The sequence below is a fragment of the Hyperolius riggenbachi genome, chromosome 11, assembly GCF_040937935.1.
Source record: "Hyperolius riggenbachi isolate aHypRig1 chromosome 11, aHypRig1.pri, whole genome shotgun sequence".
Lineage (NCBI taxonomy): Eukaryota > Metazoa > Chordata > Amphibia > Anura > Hyperoliidae > Hyperolius > Hyperolius riggenbachi.
The window spans coordinates 55,191,978-55,210,558 of NC_090656.1; the positions used below are offsets into that span (position 1 = coordinate 55,191,978).

Sequence of the window (18,581 nt, forward strand, 5' to 3'; positions counted from 1 at the left end):
AAAGAAAAAAAGGAACACAGCATAGTCATCTGTGTGATAGGCACTGTACATACCCATGTCTATCTCATTATGTCACATGTCAAGCTGAGCATTCCTTATATACCGTAAGCAACTTTGCGTTGTTAACCTCCTTGGCGGTAACCCAGTGTGTGACACGGGGTAAGCCGCCGGAGGGTGCCGCTCAGGCCCTGCTGGGCCGATTTACATAATTTTTTTTTTGCTGGACGCAGCTAGCACTTTGCTAGCTGCGCCAGCACCCCGATCGCCGCCGCCGTGCGCCCGATTGCCGCTATCCGGTGCGGCGCGCGGCCCCCCCCCCCAGACCCCTGCGCTGCCTGGCCAATCAGTGCCAGGCAGCGCCAAGGGGTGGATCGGGTCTCCCAATGACGTCCCGACGTCGCTGACGTCGGTGACGTCATCGGGGGAAGCCCTCCAGGAAATCCCGTTCTTTGAACGGGATTTCCTGATCGCCTATCGCCGGAGGCGATCGGCGGGGCTGGGGGGATGCCGCTGAGCAGCGGCTATCATGTAGCGAGCCCTGGGCTCGCTACATGATTTAAAAAAAAAAAAAAAAAAAACTGCTGCGCTGCCCCCTGGCGGTATTTTTCATACCGCCAAGGGGGTTAAGTCACTCTACATCACTGTTGGACTGGTTTACTATCAAATAAGGGGTGTTTCTAATGTCTTTGCCACTAAGTGTTTTTTTTTTTTTTTTTTTTAATCTAACACCTGCAGAATGTCATTACGCCCAAAATCTTGGCCCCTTCCCCCTTTGGAAAATCCTCAGCAGAGTGCTATTGTCTGTTGTAGTACTAGGAGTTTGCCTCCTACTTTTTTTTACCTTTCCTCTGCATAGAATACAATGTGTTGTTCAGTAGGAAGCTGTCAGCACAACACTGTTTACAACACTTAATATGTTTAATTAATGTAAAAGAATATTTCATTTGATACATATTAAAAAACTGTCCCTAAATCTGGTAGCATAGCTTGTAAGTGGAATCGCTGTTACAGGAAGGATCCCTTTCTATTGCAGAGGATGAAAATCAGGTGACAGGTTTCTTCTCCCTTGCAGGTACATCGCCATCTGCCACCCAATGAAAGCCCAGACAGTGTGCACCGTGTCTCGTGCCAAGCGCATCATCGCCGTTGTCTGGGTCTTCACGTGTATTTACTGCATGATGTGGTTCTTCCTCGTGGACATTCAAGTGAACAAGGCGCAGCAGGTGGAGTGCGGCTACAAGGTCTCCCGCAACCTCTACCTGCCCATCTATTTGACTGACTTTGCTGTATTCTACGTCATCCCGCTGTTCGTGGCCACCATCTTGTATGGGCTGATCGGACGGATCTTGTTCCTCAGTCCCATCCCCAGCCACTCTGAGAGCACCACTGAGAGATGGAGGGAGAAAAGCACCAAAGAGAAAAACGGCACAGATGCCGATGGCAACAAGAACAACAGCCGGGGCAGACCCAAAGGGGCCTTGTCGTCAAGGAAACAGGTACAGCCACTGCTACACACCTCTCGCATTACAGAGCTCCATTAAATGCAGATACCCAGGTACAGCGCTAAATCTGCTAGAATAACAAACAGAGGCCACCTAATGCAGGCCACACATGCTGAATGGGCAAATCTTTATTATATCTGTTGAATGTATGAACATTGCAGGGGGGTTACTTGAGCAAATAGGCAATGAACCTTCACTGTGTTGAACATCCAATCAAGTGCTGCAAAAAATAGGGTGTTTTACTAAAGCAACCTAAAAAAAAGGAATTAGATACTCACCTATGTGGTGGAAAGCCTTTGGATCCCATAATGCAAGGCTTCCCAACCCTGTCCTCAAGTACCACCAACAGTGCACGTTTTGCAGAAAACCACCAAAATTCGCAGGTGAAGTGATTTGTGTCTCAGCAGAGCTGATTAGCTACCTCTGTGGATTTCCACAAAACATGCACTGTTGGTGGGCTTTAAGGACAGGGTTGGGAAGCCTTGCCATAGAGCCTTCCCAGACCTCTCTCTGTGTCCACTTCTCCTGCTAAGCCCTGGTGAATCTCTTCAACCAGCTTGGCTGAATACGTCTTTAGACCTCCTCAGGCAGCCTTTGAAAGAAATCCTATCCCTGAGTACTTCGGAAGATGAGCAGATGCGCTCTGCACACGCATGAGTCCCAGCTTGCGCCTGTGCAGTATGGCTGTGCCCATCTTCAGAAGCACTCAGGGACGCAAGTGCATTAAAAGCCTTCTGAGGACTCCTGGAGGTGCCAAGTTTGAACAGCAGGGGAACAAGGACACAGAGAGAGGACTGGGAAGGCTCTATGGGATGCAAAGCCGTACCTCACCATAGGTGAGTCTCTAACTCATTTTTTAGGTCGCCTTGGTAATTCCTTAAAGTTATCACAATGGAATCTATTGCAAATCAATAGGCTGTGTGTGGTAGGAATCAATTCCTTTCTGAATCGATTCCGAACAGATACAAATCGATCATTTTGCCACAGCGAGTGGCAATCTATACTTGTATGGCCAGCTTTAGTGTCTACAACTCTAAATTTGAAGAGCTAGGTCTCAAGCCTGAATCCTGACCAGGCTTATGTGTAGCATTGTATGTTCTCTCATATGTGCAGGAGCTTCCTCTGGATACTCCGATATCCCTCATGTTGGCCCTAGAGGGATGTTCAACTCCAGTCCTCAAGGGCCAAGGTCCACACACCTGTGGCCCAGCTCAAACTAATTAATGGGACAGAATCAGGAAAGGTGTGGTTCATCAAGTACAATACATTTCTCCATTTCTCTCTCCTAAACACTGGCATGTATGTGGCCCTCAAGGAACTGGAGTTTGACACCTGTGCCTTAGGCCAGAGCTAGATGGTTCTTGGCTGACTGGCTGAGCATCTTGCTTGTGTACAGCAGACCCTGGCCCTGATCCCTACCACCCACCCTCCTGTACGTCAGCAAGATATCCGGACTGGCAACCGTCTCCACCGAATGCAGGTTGTCCCTATTGTTCTGCTCCTCACCCCACCCACTCCTTGCTTTTCTGTCTCTGTACACAAGTTTGCCCAGAACAACCTGTGGATACAGTCCTGATCTCAGCCAGTGACAGTAATTGGGTGAAGGAACACACAGTGATGCTCATCCAGATTCCAGATACCCGAACTATCCAGATATCTGAACTTTTTTTCTGGTATCCGAACTCGGATACGGATTCCAGATACCTGGATAAATCTGGAAAGCAATATCCGAGCTAACTCAGATACCTATTAGGTATCCGGAAATCAGTCCAGATACCTAGTTCGGGTACCCGGATCCGGATAGCATAACCATGAAGATGATGTCCATGACGTCATTGAGCCAATTAGAGGGCTCCCAGCCGAAGCCCTAGCAACCAATCACAGAGGGGAACCCTGGCCAGCCCCTCCAGTATATAAGGCGGGCGCCATGATGAGAATCTCGTCCTTGCTTTTGACTGCTCACTGAGAGACATCTCCAGTGCTGTTGGCTAAGCAAATGCTGTATTACTGAGTTAATGTAACGGTTGGGTGTAGCAAGTCAGATGTCTGATTATATGGTGAACTGCAGAATCACCAACAATGCAGACTCTATACCTGATTATGTGGTGATCTGCAGAATCACCAACAATACTGGTATAGCTGAAAGGATGCTATGTGTGTAGTGCTTGGTGCAACCGTAACTTATTAGTTTGCAAGACCTTACCAGAGGAGCTGGTAAGGTACTATAATACACAGACTGTAACCTAGTAGTTTGGCGAGACCTCACCAGAGGGGCTGGTGTACTATCAGTACACAGAGTGTATAACAGAGAACTTGCCCCAGCAAGATGGAAATACTGATATTAAAGAGACAGGATCTCCCGAGGAGCGGGAGATTCAGACAGTACCGCAGCCTAGTGGTCACCTGAGGAGCTGGTGATACAAACTATAAAGACAAGAGCAAACCTTCCCAGAGGAGCTGGAGAAGGTCCTATCAGGTGACTTGAATAGATTTGGCTGGACCTTCCCAGAGGAGCTGGGAAGGTACTATCAGTCACCAGGCTACCCACGACCAGCTGGTGGGTATTGAACACCTCACCAGTGGTTTAGGACCCACTAGTGAGTAGAGTGGTCAGACAGGCAAGGTTCGGCAACAGAGAGGTAAGTATCGGTACACAGTGGCGTATCTAGGCAAGACAGCGCCCATGACAAATACTAAAATTGCGCCCCCCAGGCCCCCCCCCACCACACACACACACACACACACATTCCTACAATCAACAGCATCCTGTCTAACCTTTTTGGACAAGGTAACTCCTTCATGCACTCAGAACACACACACACACTCAATTAATATCATTATTATATAAAAGAAATAAATGAGGTTATCCTTTTGATCCACTGCCTCTAATACTTTAAGACAGGGAACATACTTGACTGTTTTCATACGCGTTTTCTGCACAGAAAAACTGAAAACTCATGTTAATCAAGGGCTAGTTCACACTTAATGTGTTTTTCTTGCACAGAAAAAAAGCCAACATTCTGCATGATAATTGTGCTCATTTTGTCAGTTTTCTGTATCAATTACATTAGCTGTTGTGAAAAAAGCACACGTTTTTCTGCATAGAAACACACTTGGTGTGCAGAAAATGTGCGCAGAAAAAGCAGGGTTGAAAACTGAAAAACAAGTGTGATCCCCGCCATAGACCCTGAACAAGCATGCAGATCAAATGTCTATGACCCATCTGAAAAGATTAGCTGCATGCATGTTTCAGGTGTGTGATTTAGACCCTAGCAGTAGGAGAACAGAGGCGCCAGCAGGATAAAAGTGGATAAAAACTTTAAAATTTGCTGGGAGGAAGTGGTGGACTTACCTCCATAAAGCAGACACGAAAGACTGTCTGAATAGTAGTCACATTTATTAATTAGTACCCCAAAACAGTGCAACGCGTTTCGCAGGCCCAGCCCGCTTCATCAGGCAATAAAAATGGGGACAAGACAGAATTTCAGCAATAGCAGGTGAGGCGCTACACCTGCTGTTGCTGAAATTCTGTCTTGTCCCAGACACGACAGTCTTTCGTGTCTGCTTTATGGAGGTAAGTCCACCACTTCCTCCCAGCAAATTTTAAAGTTTTTATCCACTTTTATCCTGCTGGCGCCTCTGTTCTCCTACTGCTATACCGTGTCCACCCCTGGTGGAGGGGTGATCTACCCCCTTTCGCATCTACAGAGAGCGACTTCTTATCCCTGAGTGAGGACAGGTCTAATCTCCTCACCTGCCTATACAGTGGTTGCCTGTGTGGTAACCCATGTTTGTGAGTATAATTTTCTCACGATAACCTTTACTTCATTTATGCTTAACATACTACACTATATTGGGCTCTCGGTTTCTCTACACTTGATTTAGACCCTAGTGACCAGAAGGATCAGCAGGATTTCCATGCAACTGTATTGCTTAAAAGGAAATACATTTGGCAGCCACCACTCTCATATTAATGAAAGCAATGACACATTTACAGTGATGGTTATAACATAATAAAAGCCCGACAACCTATTAAATATCAGTAGATAGGTACTGAGCTAGAAATATAATGCATTTTAACAACTGAGGTATACTGTACGAGAGAGGTTGTTAAATCTGGCCACAGAGATGCCAGCAGCGTAATGGTTAAAGTGCAGATAGTGTCATAAATAAAAGTAAGTAAACAGCACACTGAGATAAGGCTGAGGAATGTGTGAATGACAGAGCTGAATGGATGTGAGATCTTGTAACCTCCAGACCAGGAGCTTCTGCTGCTATCTCCGGGGACTAGACATGATCTCTATTAGGGAGTGAGGGAAAACTTCGGAGCTCACCTCTCAATAGCTTGTAATGTAGATATATGACAAAGGCTAAGAAGGGCAGGCTGCTGGATGATTGTTATTCCCTTAGACTCAGGAATGTTGTCAGCAGCTCTGCGCCCCCCCCCCCCGATGATTGAAGAGGGAGGTCGCCTGGGGCACGTGTCATGTCTGCATCCCTCCAGATACGCCTCTGTCGGCAGGAGAATGATCGGTAATCAGGCAGGGGTTCAGCAACAGAGAGGTAAGTATCGGTACTGAATCGTGAGGTAGAGGCAGAGGTTCAGCAACTTTAAGGCAGAAACACAGAAGTACAGAATCAGAAAGCGAGATCAGAGTCAGAGTTTAGCCAAGAGTCATACACAGGAAATCAGTACAATATAAACAATATCCTAGTCTAGGTGTGAAGTCCTTGGTTTCAACACCTGGGATCTAGTCTAAGGTCTGAGCGCTAACACACGAGGCATTCACGACAGCAGACAGCGCCAGACTGAAGCCCAGAGACTTAATGTAACGATAGGTGTCAGCAACCAGAGAGAGAATCCGATTCTTGGCGATCTGCAGTATCCCCAAGAATACAGATATACCTGATTATTGGGGATCTGCAGAATCGCCAATAATCAAATATGTCCAACCTCTAGACACCTGAGTGTGTAAGTGTTTTGGTGCAACAGTAACCTTTGGACCACCGGGGTAGCAGGTGGTCCAATAAGTAGAGAAGACTCTACTGCAGTCAAGGACACCTGGAGAGGGAGTCCCTGACTGATAAGGAGCAGTGTCACCTCTGAAGAGCAGGGGACCCCTGCGGAAAGGCTGGACCCCCTGCGGAGGGTGACAGCCAGAAGGTCAGACAGGCCGGGTCGGCAACAGAGTGTCAGATATGCAAAGTACCAAATCAGAGATCAGAAGAATAGTCAGGAAAGCTACAGGTCATAACAGATATCAGAACAAGGCCTAGTCTGAGGTGTGAGGTCCGTGATCTCAACACCCTGGAACTATGCTAGAGAATAACACAGATGGTATTCAGTATTCCTAGTCTGGGGTGTGAGGGCCTTGATCTCAACACCCTGGAACTATGCTAGAGAATAACACAGATGATATACAGTATTCCTAGTCTGGGGTGTGAGGGCCGTGATCTCAACACCCTGGAACTATGCTAGAGAATAACACAGATGATATACAGTATTCCTAGTCTGGGGTGTGAAGGCCATGATCTCAACACCCTGGAACTATGCTAGAGAATAACACAGATGATATACAGTATTCCTAGTCTGCGGTTTGAGGGCCGTGATCTCAACATCCTGGAACTATGCTAGAGAATAACACAGATGATATACAGTAACTGGCTAAGTGTGGATTCCCAGGTCCTCCTGGTTCCACCACACTGGAAGATCTGACTAAGGTCTGAGTGCTAACACATAAGCATTCGCAACGCCAGACAACCAGCAACTGAACAGCAAGAGATATATATAGTAAAGCACCCCACAGCGCCGCCCAGCTCCCATCAACCAATCAATAGCTGAGCAGGAATCAGCTGACCGTCCCGATCAGCTAATCTTCCTCCTATTGGTATAAAGAGCCTGTCTAGCGGCGCGCGCGCATAGCTCTCCACCTGTGTGCACTACTAGGTCCAGCTAACCCAGACGCATGTTGTTGCGGGGAACCCGCCGCACTGGACTCGGAATCCGCCGCTTTGCCGTCAGAACATGTGGCGGCCCCCACGCCACTCTGCCCATGGGCACCACCAGCTCCAGACAAACCAGACGCCTGCTGACGTGGACAAACCGCCGCATCAGACGCGGAATCAGCCGCTTTGCTGCCAGAACATGCGGCAGCTTTTCCGCTGTTTATCACACTTAAGAAGCAGAGGAGACCTCACTGGCATGCCTCCCTGTGCACAGCCAATCCTGGGCACCGTGAGTCTCCTCTGTGATCAGCTGACCAGCAGGTCAGCTGACAGGCTTCCTCCCAGCATAAAGGTCCCGTCTGTGCGCGCGCCCGCGTGAGACGGCGACCTCCTGACACAAACGTTCCTTCCTCGGTGTCCTAGACGCCGGGAGGACGGGTGGCGGCGTGGAGGCAGCTGCGGCGGCGCTGTTTGCCGCAGCTGCCCCATTCGTGACAGTACCCCCCCCCCCCCTCTAGGCGTGGACCCCGAACACGCACCACCCGGCCTATCTGGATGTGACCTATGAAACTCCTCCCTGAGTTCCTCCGCGTGCATGCGAGAGAGTGGTACCCAAGATCTCTCCTCTGGACCATACCCTCGCCAGTGGACCAGATACTGCAAAGAGTTACGCACTTGCCGGGAATCCAAGATCTTTTCTATCTCGTATTCGGGCTCTCCACTAACCACCACAGGGAGGGGGGGGGGGGAGTGGAATCCACATACACGGCAGGTTTCAAAAGTGACACGTGAAATGTCCTACCACCCCTGAAACTGGGTGGAAGCGACACTATGTAGGTAACATTATTCACTTTCTTAGAAACAGGATAGGGCCCTATAAATTTGGGACCCAATTTCACAGAGGGCTGCCTTAAGGACAGGTGCCGAGTGGAAATCCACACCAAATCTCCCGGTGCAAATTTCCATTCCACGGAACGTCTTTTGTCAGCTTGCCTTTTCTGGACCGAAAAAGCCTTTCTTAAATTTCCCTTCACCTTTTTCCAGATGTTTCTCATGGTCTCTGACCAGTGTTCCAGAGCTGGAAATGGTGACGTCACCACTGGCAGTGGTGAAAATTTAGGTGATCTCCCCGTAACAATCTGGAACGGAGACAATCCTGATGATGCAGACCTCAAGTTATTGTGGGCAAACTCGGCGTAGGGTAAAAACTTAACCCAATCGGTCTGGGTCTCAGCCACGTAACACCTGAGGAACTGCTCAAGGGCTTGATTTACCCTCTGACCGTTGGTCTGTGGTTGGTAGCCGGAGGAAGATGACAACTTCATCCCTATTTGATGACAGAAGGCTTTTCAGAAGAGAGAAGTGGACTGGACTCCCCTATCTGACACCACATCCTGGGGAATCCCATGCAGTCTGAAGATGTGGAGTACGAACAGCTCTGCCAATTCCTGTGCAGAGGGGAGTCCGTTCAAGGGAATGAAATGTGCCATCTTACTAAACCTGTCGACCACCACCCATATGACCATTTTACCCTCAGAGAGAGGCAGTTCGCCCACGAAATCCATGGACACATGGGTCCAAGGTTCCTCGGGCACTGGAAGAGCCTGTAAGGTGCCTGCAGGAGCTCACCTAGAAGTCTTGCTCCTGGCACAAACGGTGCAGCTTCCCACAAACTCTTTACATTCAGAACTGATTGAGGGCCACCACATACTCTGAGTTAGTAATTCCTGGGTACGAGCCACCCCAGGGTGACCAGCATTTTTATGGGCATGAAATGTCTGCAAGACCTTGAATCTTAACTGGAGGGGGACGAAAATAACCCCCTCTGGTTTGCCTTCAGGGATTTCCTGTTTAAAAGGGGCCAACTCTGAAGCCCAATCCAACTTAACCTCTTCCCCGGAGGGCTCCAAATCCTGCTCAATGGTTTCCACCACTTGTGCTTCAGTAACTGCGAGGGGAACCTGCTCTAGACAGTGGACATGGCAGTAAGGTGACCAGCTTATTAACTGTCTGGTACTCCAATCAATGTCCGGGGAGTGCTTCTTTAACCACGGCATCCCCAGGATGACCGTGGATGTGGACATCTCTAACACCAAAAACTGCATTTGTTCCCTGTGCAAGGCCCTAATCTGGCATGACAATACAGGAGTCTGAGTGATGGTGAGTGGCAGTAGAGAATCGTCCACAGCTGTAATCTTAATCTGTTCTCCCACAGGAATCAAAGGAAACCCAAATTGGTCAGCGAATTTTCTAGACATGACATTTACAGTGGACCCGGAATCTATAAAAGGCTGGGTAGTGTGAACCTGGCCCTCCCAGGTGATAGTACATGGAAGCAGCACACGTTTATTATTTAGAGGTAAATCTGGATCGCCTAGGGTAGTACCTCCAGCTACTCCTAGGCGATAGAGTTTTCCACCTTCTTAGGACAAGCAGAAACCATATGCCCTTTATCGGTGCAATACAAACATAGTTTCTCTGCACGCCTTCTGTTTTTCTCCACTTCTGAGAGCTTGGCCTGTCCAATTTGCATTGGCTCGTCAGCGGGTTAAGAGGAAGGCGTAGGATCTGAGAAAGTACAAGAAGAAAAGCTTCTTGAAGGCTTAGCCCGATTTTGCTTTTGATAGCGAACTCGCCTATCAATCTTGATGGCCAAAGATATGGCCTCATCCAAAGTCTTGGGTTCTGGATGACCCAACATGAGATCAGACACGGCGTCAGACAATCCTGATAAAAAACAGTCTAAGAGTGCGTACTGCCCCCTGGCTGACACTGCCCATCTCCTGAACTCAGCAGCATAAACCTCAACTGGACTGTGTCCCTGCCTGAGGGTCTTTAACTTCCTTTCAGAAGTTACTGCTAAATCAGGATCGTCGTAAATTACGGCCATGGCCTTAAAGAATTTCTCCACTGAGGTCAAGGCCTCATGCCCCGTAGGGAGACTATACGCCCAGGACTGGGAATCTCCAGACAATAAAGTCTTAATGAAAGTGACCCTCTGACCTTCTGTACCTGAAGAAACGGGTCGCAACTCAAAATATGATAAGCATCTATGCTTAAAATTACAAAAATCTGAGCGATGCCCCGAGAATTTTTCAGGTGGGGGCACCCTCGGCTCGATCACAGAAGGGGGTGACACTCGTGCATTAGGGTCTAGTAAGCGGTTAACTGAGTCAGTCAGTTGCTCAATCTGAGTCTGTTGTGCGTTAACCGTTTTAATGAGTTCATTAACCGTGGTGGTTAACACATTGACCCGGTGGCAGAGTGCCTCCATATTTTACTGGTCTGTTGTTCTGTAACGGTTGGGTGTAGCAACTCAGATGCCTGATTATATGGTGAAGTCCAGAATCACCAACAATGCAGACTCTATACCTGATTATGTGGTGATCTGCAGAATCACCAACAATACTGGTATAGCTGAAAGGATGCTATGTGTGTAGTGCTTGGTGCAACCGTAACTTATTAGTGTGCAAGACCTAACCAGAGGGGCTGGTAAGGTACTATAATACACAGACTGTAAACTAGTAGTTTGGCGAGACCTCACCAGAGGGGCTGGTGAGGTACTATCAGTACACAGAGTGTATAACAGAGAACTTGCCCCAGCAAGCTGGAGAGACTGATATTAAAGAGACAGGATCTCCCGAGGAGCGGGAGATTCAGACAGTACCGCAGCCTAGTGGTCACCTGAGGAGCTGGTGATACAAACTATAAAGACAAGAGCAAACCTTCCCAGAGGAGCTGGAGAAGGTTCTATCAGGTGACTTGAATAGATTTGGCTGAACCTTCCCAGAGGAGCTGGGAAGGTACTATCAGTCATCATGCTACCCCCGACCAGCGAAGCTGGTGGGTATTGAGCACCTCACCAGTGGTTTAGGACCCACTAGTGAGTAGAGTGGTCAGACAGGCAAGGTTCGGCAACAGAGAGGTAAGTATCGGTACAAAATCGTGAGGCAGGAGAGTAATCGGTAATCAGGCAGGGGTTCAGCAACAGAGAGGTAAATATCGGTACAGAATCGTGAGGCAGTAGAAGAGTCGGTAATCAGGCAGAGGTTCAGCAACTTTAAGGCAGAAAGGCAGAAGTACAGAATCAGAAAGCGTTATCAGAGTCAGAGTTTAGCCAAGAGTCATACACAGGAAATCAGTACAATATAAACAATATCCTAGTCTAGGTGTGAAGTCCTTGGTTTCAACACCTGGGATCTAGCCTAAGGTCTGAGCGCTAACAAACGAGGCATTCACGACAGCAGACAGCGCCAGATTGAAGCCCGGAGGCTTAAGAAGCAGAGGAGACCTCACTGGCACGCCCCCCTGCGCATAGCCAATCCTGGGCACCATGAGTCTCCTCTGCGGTCAGCTGACAGGCTTCCTCCCAGCATAAAGGTCTCGTCTGTGGGCGCCCGCGCGAGAGGGCGACCTCCTGACACAAACGTTCTGTCCTCGGCGTTCTAGACGCCGAGAGGACGGGTGGCGGCGCCGTGGAGGCAGCTGCGGCTACGCTGTTCGCCGCAGCTGCCCCATTCGTGACAGTTAAACCTAGCGTTTTGCTCCTAAACACCTGTACTACACCAGTATTTTATTGATTTTTAGTTAGCTAGCTTGTATTTTGATTTTAGTCAGTATGACGGTCAGACTCAGTGCTGCAGCTGCTAGGCTAGGTTAGGGCCTGCTGTGTGCACAGGCTAGGCCTGCTGCCAGCCTTACAGTATAGCTTGTAGGTTATTAGGGATTAGATTACTGTACTACTACTAGTCTTATATTGTGTGTAGTTAGTTGTTAGAGAGAGTACTACTACTGTGTTAGCTTCATTTACTACAGTTAGTTACTGCAGTGCTGCTGTTATAGTCAGAGTCAGTCAGTGTGTGACAGATAGACAGTTAGTGTGTGCTCCTGTCACTCCGTCAGTTGAAGTTCTACTAGTACTACTACAACTAGTCTACTACTACCAGTTATATATAGTTAATTTGTATTGAGTTAGCTTACTTTAATTGCAGTGCTGTTACAGTGTGACAGATAGATAGACAGACAGTTAGTGTGTCAGTGTGTGCTACTCTGCTGTCACTCCATTAGTTGAAGTTCTACTACTGCTACTATTATCTACTACTAGTACTACTGATTTGAATAAAGTACAAGTACCCCACTTCATTTGGACACATATAAAGTTGTACTATGTCTGCTGGCGCTGGCAGCCGGGGGAGGGGCAGCATGAAAAGCAAGGGCAAGAGGAGAGGGAGCAGCATTGCTGCTATCGTTGGCAGTTCTGCCGCATCAGTGTTCATTCTGCCGCTAGCCACTGGCCGTGGACGCACTGGGCGCCAAGCTTTCAGGGGTAGTCACATTGCAGAGGTGCAGCAGCGTGTAGCGGCCATTTTCCTGCAGGGTCGTCGGCGCACATTGGAGGAGAAAGACGCTGAGCCTGTGATGGAGCTAATGGTGGATGAGCAGGCCACCACCAGCTCTAAAACAGAGATCTCTACCCACCACACAGAACAAATCATCTGCTGCCAGTCTGCCACTGTCACCAGCTATTACGCCACAATAGCTGTATTTTGTTGAAAAAAAACTGTTTAATTTTTTTGAGTTGTCTGGGCAGAAAACTGTGATGTTCCAGTTGCGCATTGGACACAATGTGGGCTGCGCGGCCACTGTCTGGAACCTCCTGATGTTAATTTACAGCCATTTCGGTTTGAATCCAGATATCTGGATTTATCCAGATTTTTTACTATCTGGATCTGGAACAGCTCAGATATCCAAAAGAGGTATCCGAGCACCACTAGGAACACATCTTAATGGCAATCTGAAGTGAAAATAAACTTGTGATATAATGATTTGTATGTGTAGTACAGCTAAGAAATAGAACATTAGTAGCACAGATAACTTCCTCTGCTGGATCCACCTCTTGTGTGCCCCTGTGTTCCCCTTATACCTTTAGTGTCCCCCTCTGTACACGTGTCCTCCTCTATACCCTGTCCTCTTGTGTCTCGTTTCTTCCACTGTCTCTATGTCCTTCTGGTGTCCCCCGTGCCCTATGATGTCCCCCTGCATCCTCCTCTTACCCCCAGCTCCATGCCGCACTGTTCCCGTGTCCTCCGATATCCCTCTTCATCCTCTTCTTCCCCCCAGCACCATGATGCTGTGTCCCTGAGCTTCAGCCTATGGGTAAGAAGTAAGGCAACTTGTGTTTCTGGGCTCCAGTAATGCTCTAGAATTCTCTGGGAAGAGAATTCTGCATAGCTAAACAGCCTATGTTCTGACATCACAGGAAGGGCAGGGCTAAATACCAATATACAGCAATATATAGTTCTAGGAAGAGTGTCTGATGCTGAAACCAGGAAAATTACCATAAAAGTAGGTATCCTGAATAATATACTGCATTCTACTATATGTCACTACAGGCCCTCTTTAACAATTTTAGCTGAATGGACATGACTGTCACGTCCATTCGGCTGCTGCTGCACGCTCCCATGCCGCCCCCCGTTAGCCTGGAGATCAATTAATGGGAACATAGTTACCATTCATTGATCTAAGCCCCCGGCAGAAAGACCGACGGCTTCTTTGAGAAGCCGCAATCTTTCTGAACAAAAAAAAAAAAGTTTCCCGTCCTCCCTATACTTCCTGAAAGCAAGAGCATTCGCTTCCAGGACTAAAAAAACAAAATTGACTGTGGCCATCTTCTGGCCAAATACTAAGGGCCCGTTTCCACTATCGCGGTTTCCGCCGCGATTCCGCAGAGTTTCCCCGCACATGAATCGCACGGGGAAACTCTGCCATAGGGGATAGCGGCGCCGCAGCCGAATTGCTTGCGGGAGCGATTCGGTCGGAACCCCCCGCAGAATTCGCGGCGGAGGCTGCGAATCCCATAGCCGTGCATGGCACGGCTGATGGGATACACCTGCGATCCCACCCACCCGCTCAGTGCCGGCACTAGTGGAAACGAGCCCTAAAACTACATCCACATACATTTTTTTTTTATTAAATTAACACATTATTACATTTAAAATTAACTGTTTACCTCCCACACCAAAAATTACCCAAATAAAATTTTTAATGAAAAAAAAATTACAAAATGGAAATGGTTTAAGTTAGGGTCATTTAACTATTACAATGTTAGTGACAGCAGATTGTAAGCTCGTTTGAGGGACAGTTAGTGGCATGAAATATTTTGTGAACTCTGTAAAGCACCGTGGGCAATGTCTTGGCCATATAAGTGCGTAATAATAATGTACACAAGTTGATTTAAAACAAAAAAATCAAATTTGAGAATCAATATACTTTTCAGAAACAGTTTGAATATATAAAAATAGAACTTCATACATTCTTCCTCTTTTCTCTTAATAATTGCTGTGTTTTTTTTAAGCAAATACTATTCATTTATTCCGCGGTCTTTTGCATCGACATCTCCAATATGCCCCTTCCAGTCTTCCATTCACCAGTTGGTGTTATTAGCTTGTCACGTAGGGCTGCATTTCCATATCGCTCAGAAAGCAAGGCTTCCTTACAAAGAATATTTATTTGAAATGAATTCTCTAAATTATCCTTCTTTTCTTTGTCTTATTTTTGTGCCGTGATGAATACTTTTCAAGCGAATGGATTAGATTGATGGCCTTTATAGATTAAAATTTCCATTTGTATAAGGGCATCACAGCCCACTCGGAATGATATACCCATCAGAAAGGGATTCGGCTGAGGGGGTTTGAATATGGAAAAGGCCTAATAGATCAGGTATTCTTTCCATTTTGCTGTTGTCGATGTTTTTTTTTCGTTTTGTTATTTTGGATTCAAGCTTGTATTTTAATTTGCTAAAAGAATTTATTCCCGGTACGACTGCCATTCATACGGACAATGACTGGTTGGTGAATAGAATCCTTCATAATTTAAAGTGATTGAATGTGTTGTCCCAAGTGCAGTTCTTGATGACATTTAGATGAGGACTTTGAAGGGACACTAAAATATACAAAGCATATGATAAACAAAACGTCTTTGCTAAGCTCAGAAAGGGAACACAATGAAATGGAGCAGCTGCTAATTGTAGTGCTGAGGAATCGCTTCACTACATAGTTATTTGGGTTGAAAAAAGACATGCGTGACTACGCCCATCGAGTTCAACTGGAGGTAAGAATACTACTCATGTAGTTTAGTCTCTCCAATGTGCAACCTAAGGAGTCACTATCTCCACTCAGGTCATATGAAGAGGTTAGAGCATGGTCACATGGGGAGGATGGAGCATGGTCACATGGGTGGTTGGAGCATGGTCACATGGGGAGGCTGCAGAATGGACACATCGGGGGCTGGAGCATGGTCACATGGGGAGGATGGAGCATGGTCACATGGGGGGCTGGAGCATGGTCACATGGGGGGCTGGAGCATGGTCACATGGGGGGCTGGAGCACGGTCACATGGGGGGCTGGAGCACGGTCACATGGGGGGCTGGAGCATGGTCACATGGGAAGGATAGAGCATGGTCACATGGGGGGCTGGAGCATGGTCACATGGGTGGCTGGAGCATGGTCACATGGGTGGCTGGAGCATGGTCACATGGGTGGCTGGAGCATGGTCACACGGGTAGCTGGAGCATGGTCACATGAAGAGATTGGAGCATGGTCACATGGGGGGCTGGAGCATGGTCACATGGGGGGCTGGAGCACGGTCACATGGGGGGCTGGAGCACGGTCACATGGGAAGGATAGAGCATGGTCACATGGGTGGCTGGAGCATGGTCACACGGGTGACTGGAGCATGGTCACATGAAGAGATTGGAGCATGGTCACATGGGGGGCTGGAGCATGGTCACATGGGGGGCTGGAGCATGGTCACATGGGGGGCTGGAGCATGGTCACATGGGGGGCTGGAGCATGGTCACATGAAGAGATTGGAGCATGGTCACATGGGGGGCTGGAGCATGGTCACATGGGGGGCTGAAGCATGGTCACATGGGAAGGATAGAGCATGGTCACATGGGGGGCTGGAGCATGGTCACATGGGTGGCTGGAGCATGGTCACATGAAGAGATTGGAGCATGGTCACATGGGTGGCTGGAGCATGGTCATATGGGTGGCTGGAGCAGGGTCATATGGGTGGCTAGAGCATGGTCACATGGGGGGCTGTAGCATGGTCACATGGAACAGCTAGAGCATGGTTACGTGAAACAGCTAGAGCATGGTCACATAAAGAGATTGGAGCATGGTCACATGGGGGGCTGGAGCATGGTCACATGGGGGGCTGGAGCATGGTCACATGGGAAGGATAAAGCATGGTCACATGGGTGGCTAGAGCTTGGTCACATGGAACAGCTGAAGCATGGTAACATTGGGGGCTGGAGCATGGTCACTTGAAGAGGTTGGAGCATGGTCACATGGAGAGGCTGGAGCATGGTCACATGGGTGGCTAGAGCATGGTCATATGGAGGAATTGGATTGGAGCATGGTCACATGGACAAGTTGGAGCATGGACACATGGGAAGTATGGAACATGGTCACATGGGAAGTATGGAGCATGGTCACATGGGAAGGATGGAGCATGGTCACATGGGAAGGATGGAACATGGTCACATGGGAAGGATGGAACATGGTCACATGGGAAGGATGGAACATGGTCACATGGAGGAATTGGAGCATGGTCACATGGAGGAATTGGAGCATGGTCACATGGAGGAATTGGAGCATGGTCACATGGAGGAATTGGAGCATGGACACATGGACAAGTTGGAGCATGACCATAAAGAAGGGTGCCGAGCAGTCTCAATGGCTGGATTGTTACTTGAGAACTGCTTACTAGGCAGTCTTACACATATTAGTTTTAACTTCTCTTCTTGTTCACTTTAACCACTTCCCTACCACGCTATTTTGTGCTGATCGGTGCTGCGTGGGCTCTCCAGCCCGCAGCACCGATCAGCTAGCAGCCAGGCCGATCAGACTTCCCCCCTTTTTTCCCCACTAGGGGGATGTCCTGCTGGGGGGGTCTGATCGCCGCCGGCTGCTTGCGCTTGCGGGGGGGGCTCTTCAAAGCCCCCCTCCGCAGCGCTTCCTGGCCTCCTTCCCTCCCTCTCCCTCCCCCTGTGAGCGGCGCAGGACGGATTTCCGTCCTGCGCCTGATGGGATAGGCTTTAGCCTATCAGATGCCGGTGATCCCCGGCCAATCAGAGGCCGGGGATCACCGATCTCCTCTACGGCGCTGCTGCGCAGCAGCGCCGTATACATGTAAACACCGGGGAAGGTCTTCCCCGTGTGTTTACATTTACCCTGCGAGCCGCCGATCGGCTCGCAGGGTGTTCACGGAGACACCCTCCGGGAACTGACATGGAACGTATGAGCGGCCGTTTCCATGGAATACACTTCAGGATTCAGGGGCGTGTATATACGCTCCGAGAATCCGGAAGTGGTTAAGCAGCCCTGACTTCTTTCCATGCCTCGCTACATATACGCTGGATTCTGGCAGTCTGACGTTCCACTCACTGGCTCAGTGACACCTACAGGCTAGAAGTAGCATTTGCATAACGATTTGCGTCTTGCAATCAAGGCTGTATGAACTATAATTAAATGTCAAAGTCCAATTATAGTTACGGTTATACAACATATAATTCATCTGTAATTATCCTCTGGCTTCAAGTTTGATTCCCATTATCAAACCGATGATTTAATTACTATATTAAGCCTGGATCTGGCATGTTGTGTCAATGGCTGATGGACAAAGCATCATGGGAAATCTAAATCAGCATTTTAAAGAAAGCTGTAACTTAAGAATATCCAAGAAACCATTGCTGACATCTTTTTTTTTTTAACATAATGCCACCTGCTTGGCTGCTGATTGATCTTATCCTCTGACTCTTGAAATACTTCCTAGTTTCCCGACCTTCAACAAGGATGCAAATCAAGTGTTGTGACTCCACTTGCTGTATGCTTAATTATTTCAGGTGTATGACTCTGACACTACCAAGGACAAAAGGTCAACTGACAGTCAGGGCCCGTTTCCACCTGCACGGTTTCCGCGCCGAATCCGCAGAGTTTCCCCTCAGGCAAATCGCGCAGGTAAACGCTGCCATAGGGAGTAATAGTGCCGCCGGCCGAATCACTTGCGCTAGCGATGCGGCCGGCTTTTCCATCCGAAGTTGTGCGGGAGGCTGCGAATCCCATAATCATG

General features: G+C 48.4%; 1 protein-coding gene across 1 annotated transcript in view; it reads left to right on the forward strand.

Moving 5' to 3' along the window:
- The window catches only part of LOC137539151 (thyrotropin-releasing hormone receptor-like), a 92,107-nt gene that overhangs the window by 59,366 nt on the left and 14,160 nt on the right, over positions 1–18,581 (forward strand). The window contains exon 3 of the mRNA XM_068261649.1: positions 1,073–1,496. Within this exon, the coding sequence (XP_068117750.1) occupies positions 1,073–1,496 (424 nt within the window). The remainder of the gene's footprint in view (positions 1–1,072; positions 1,497–18,581) is intronic.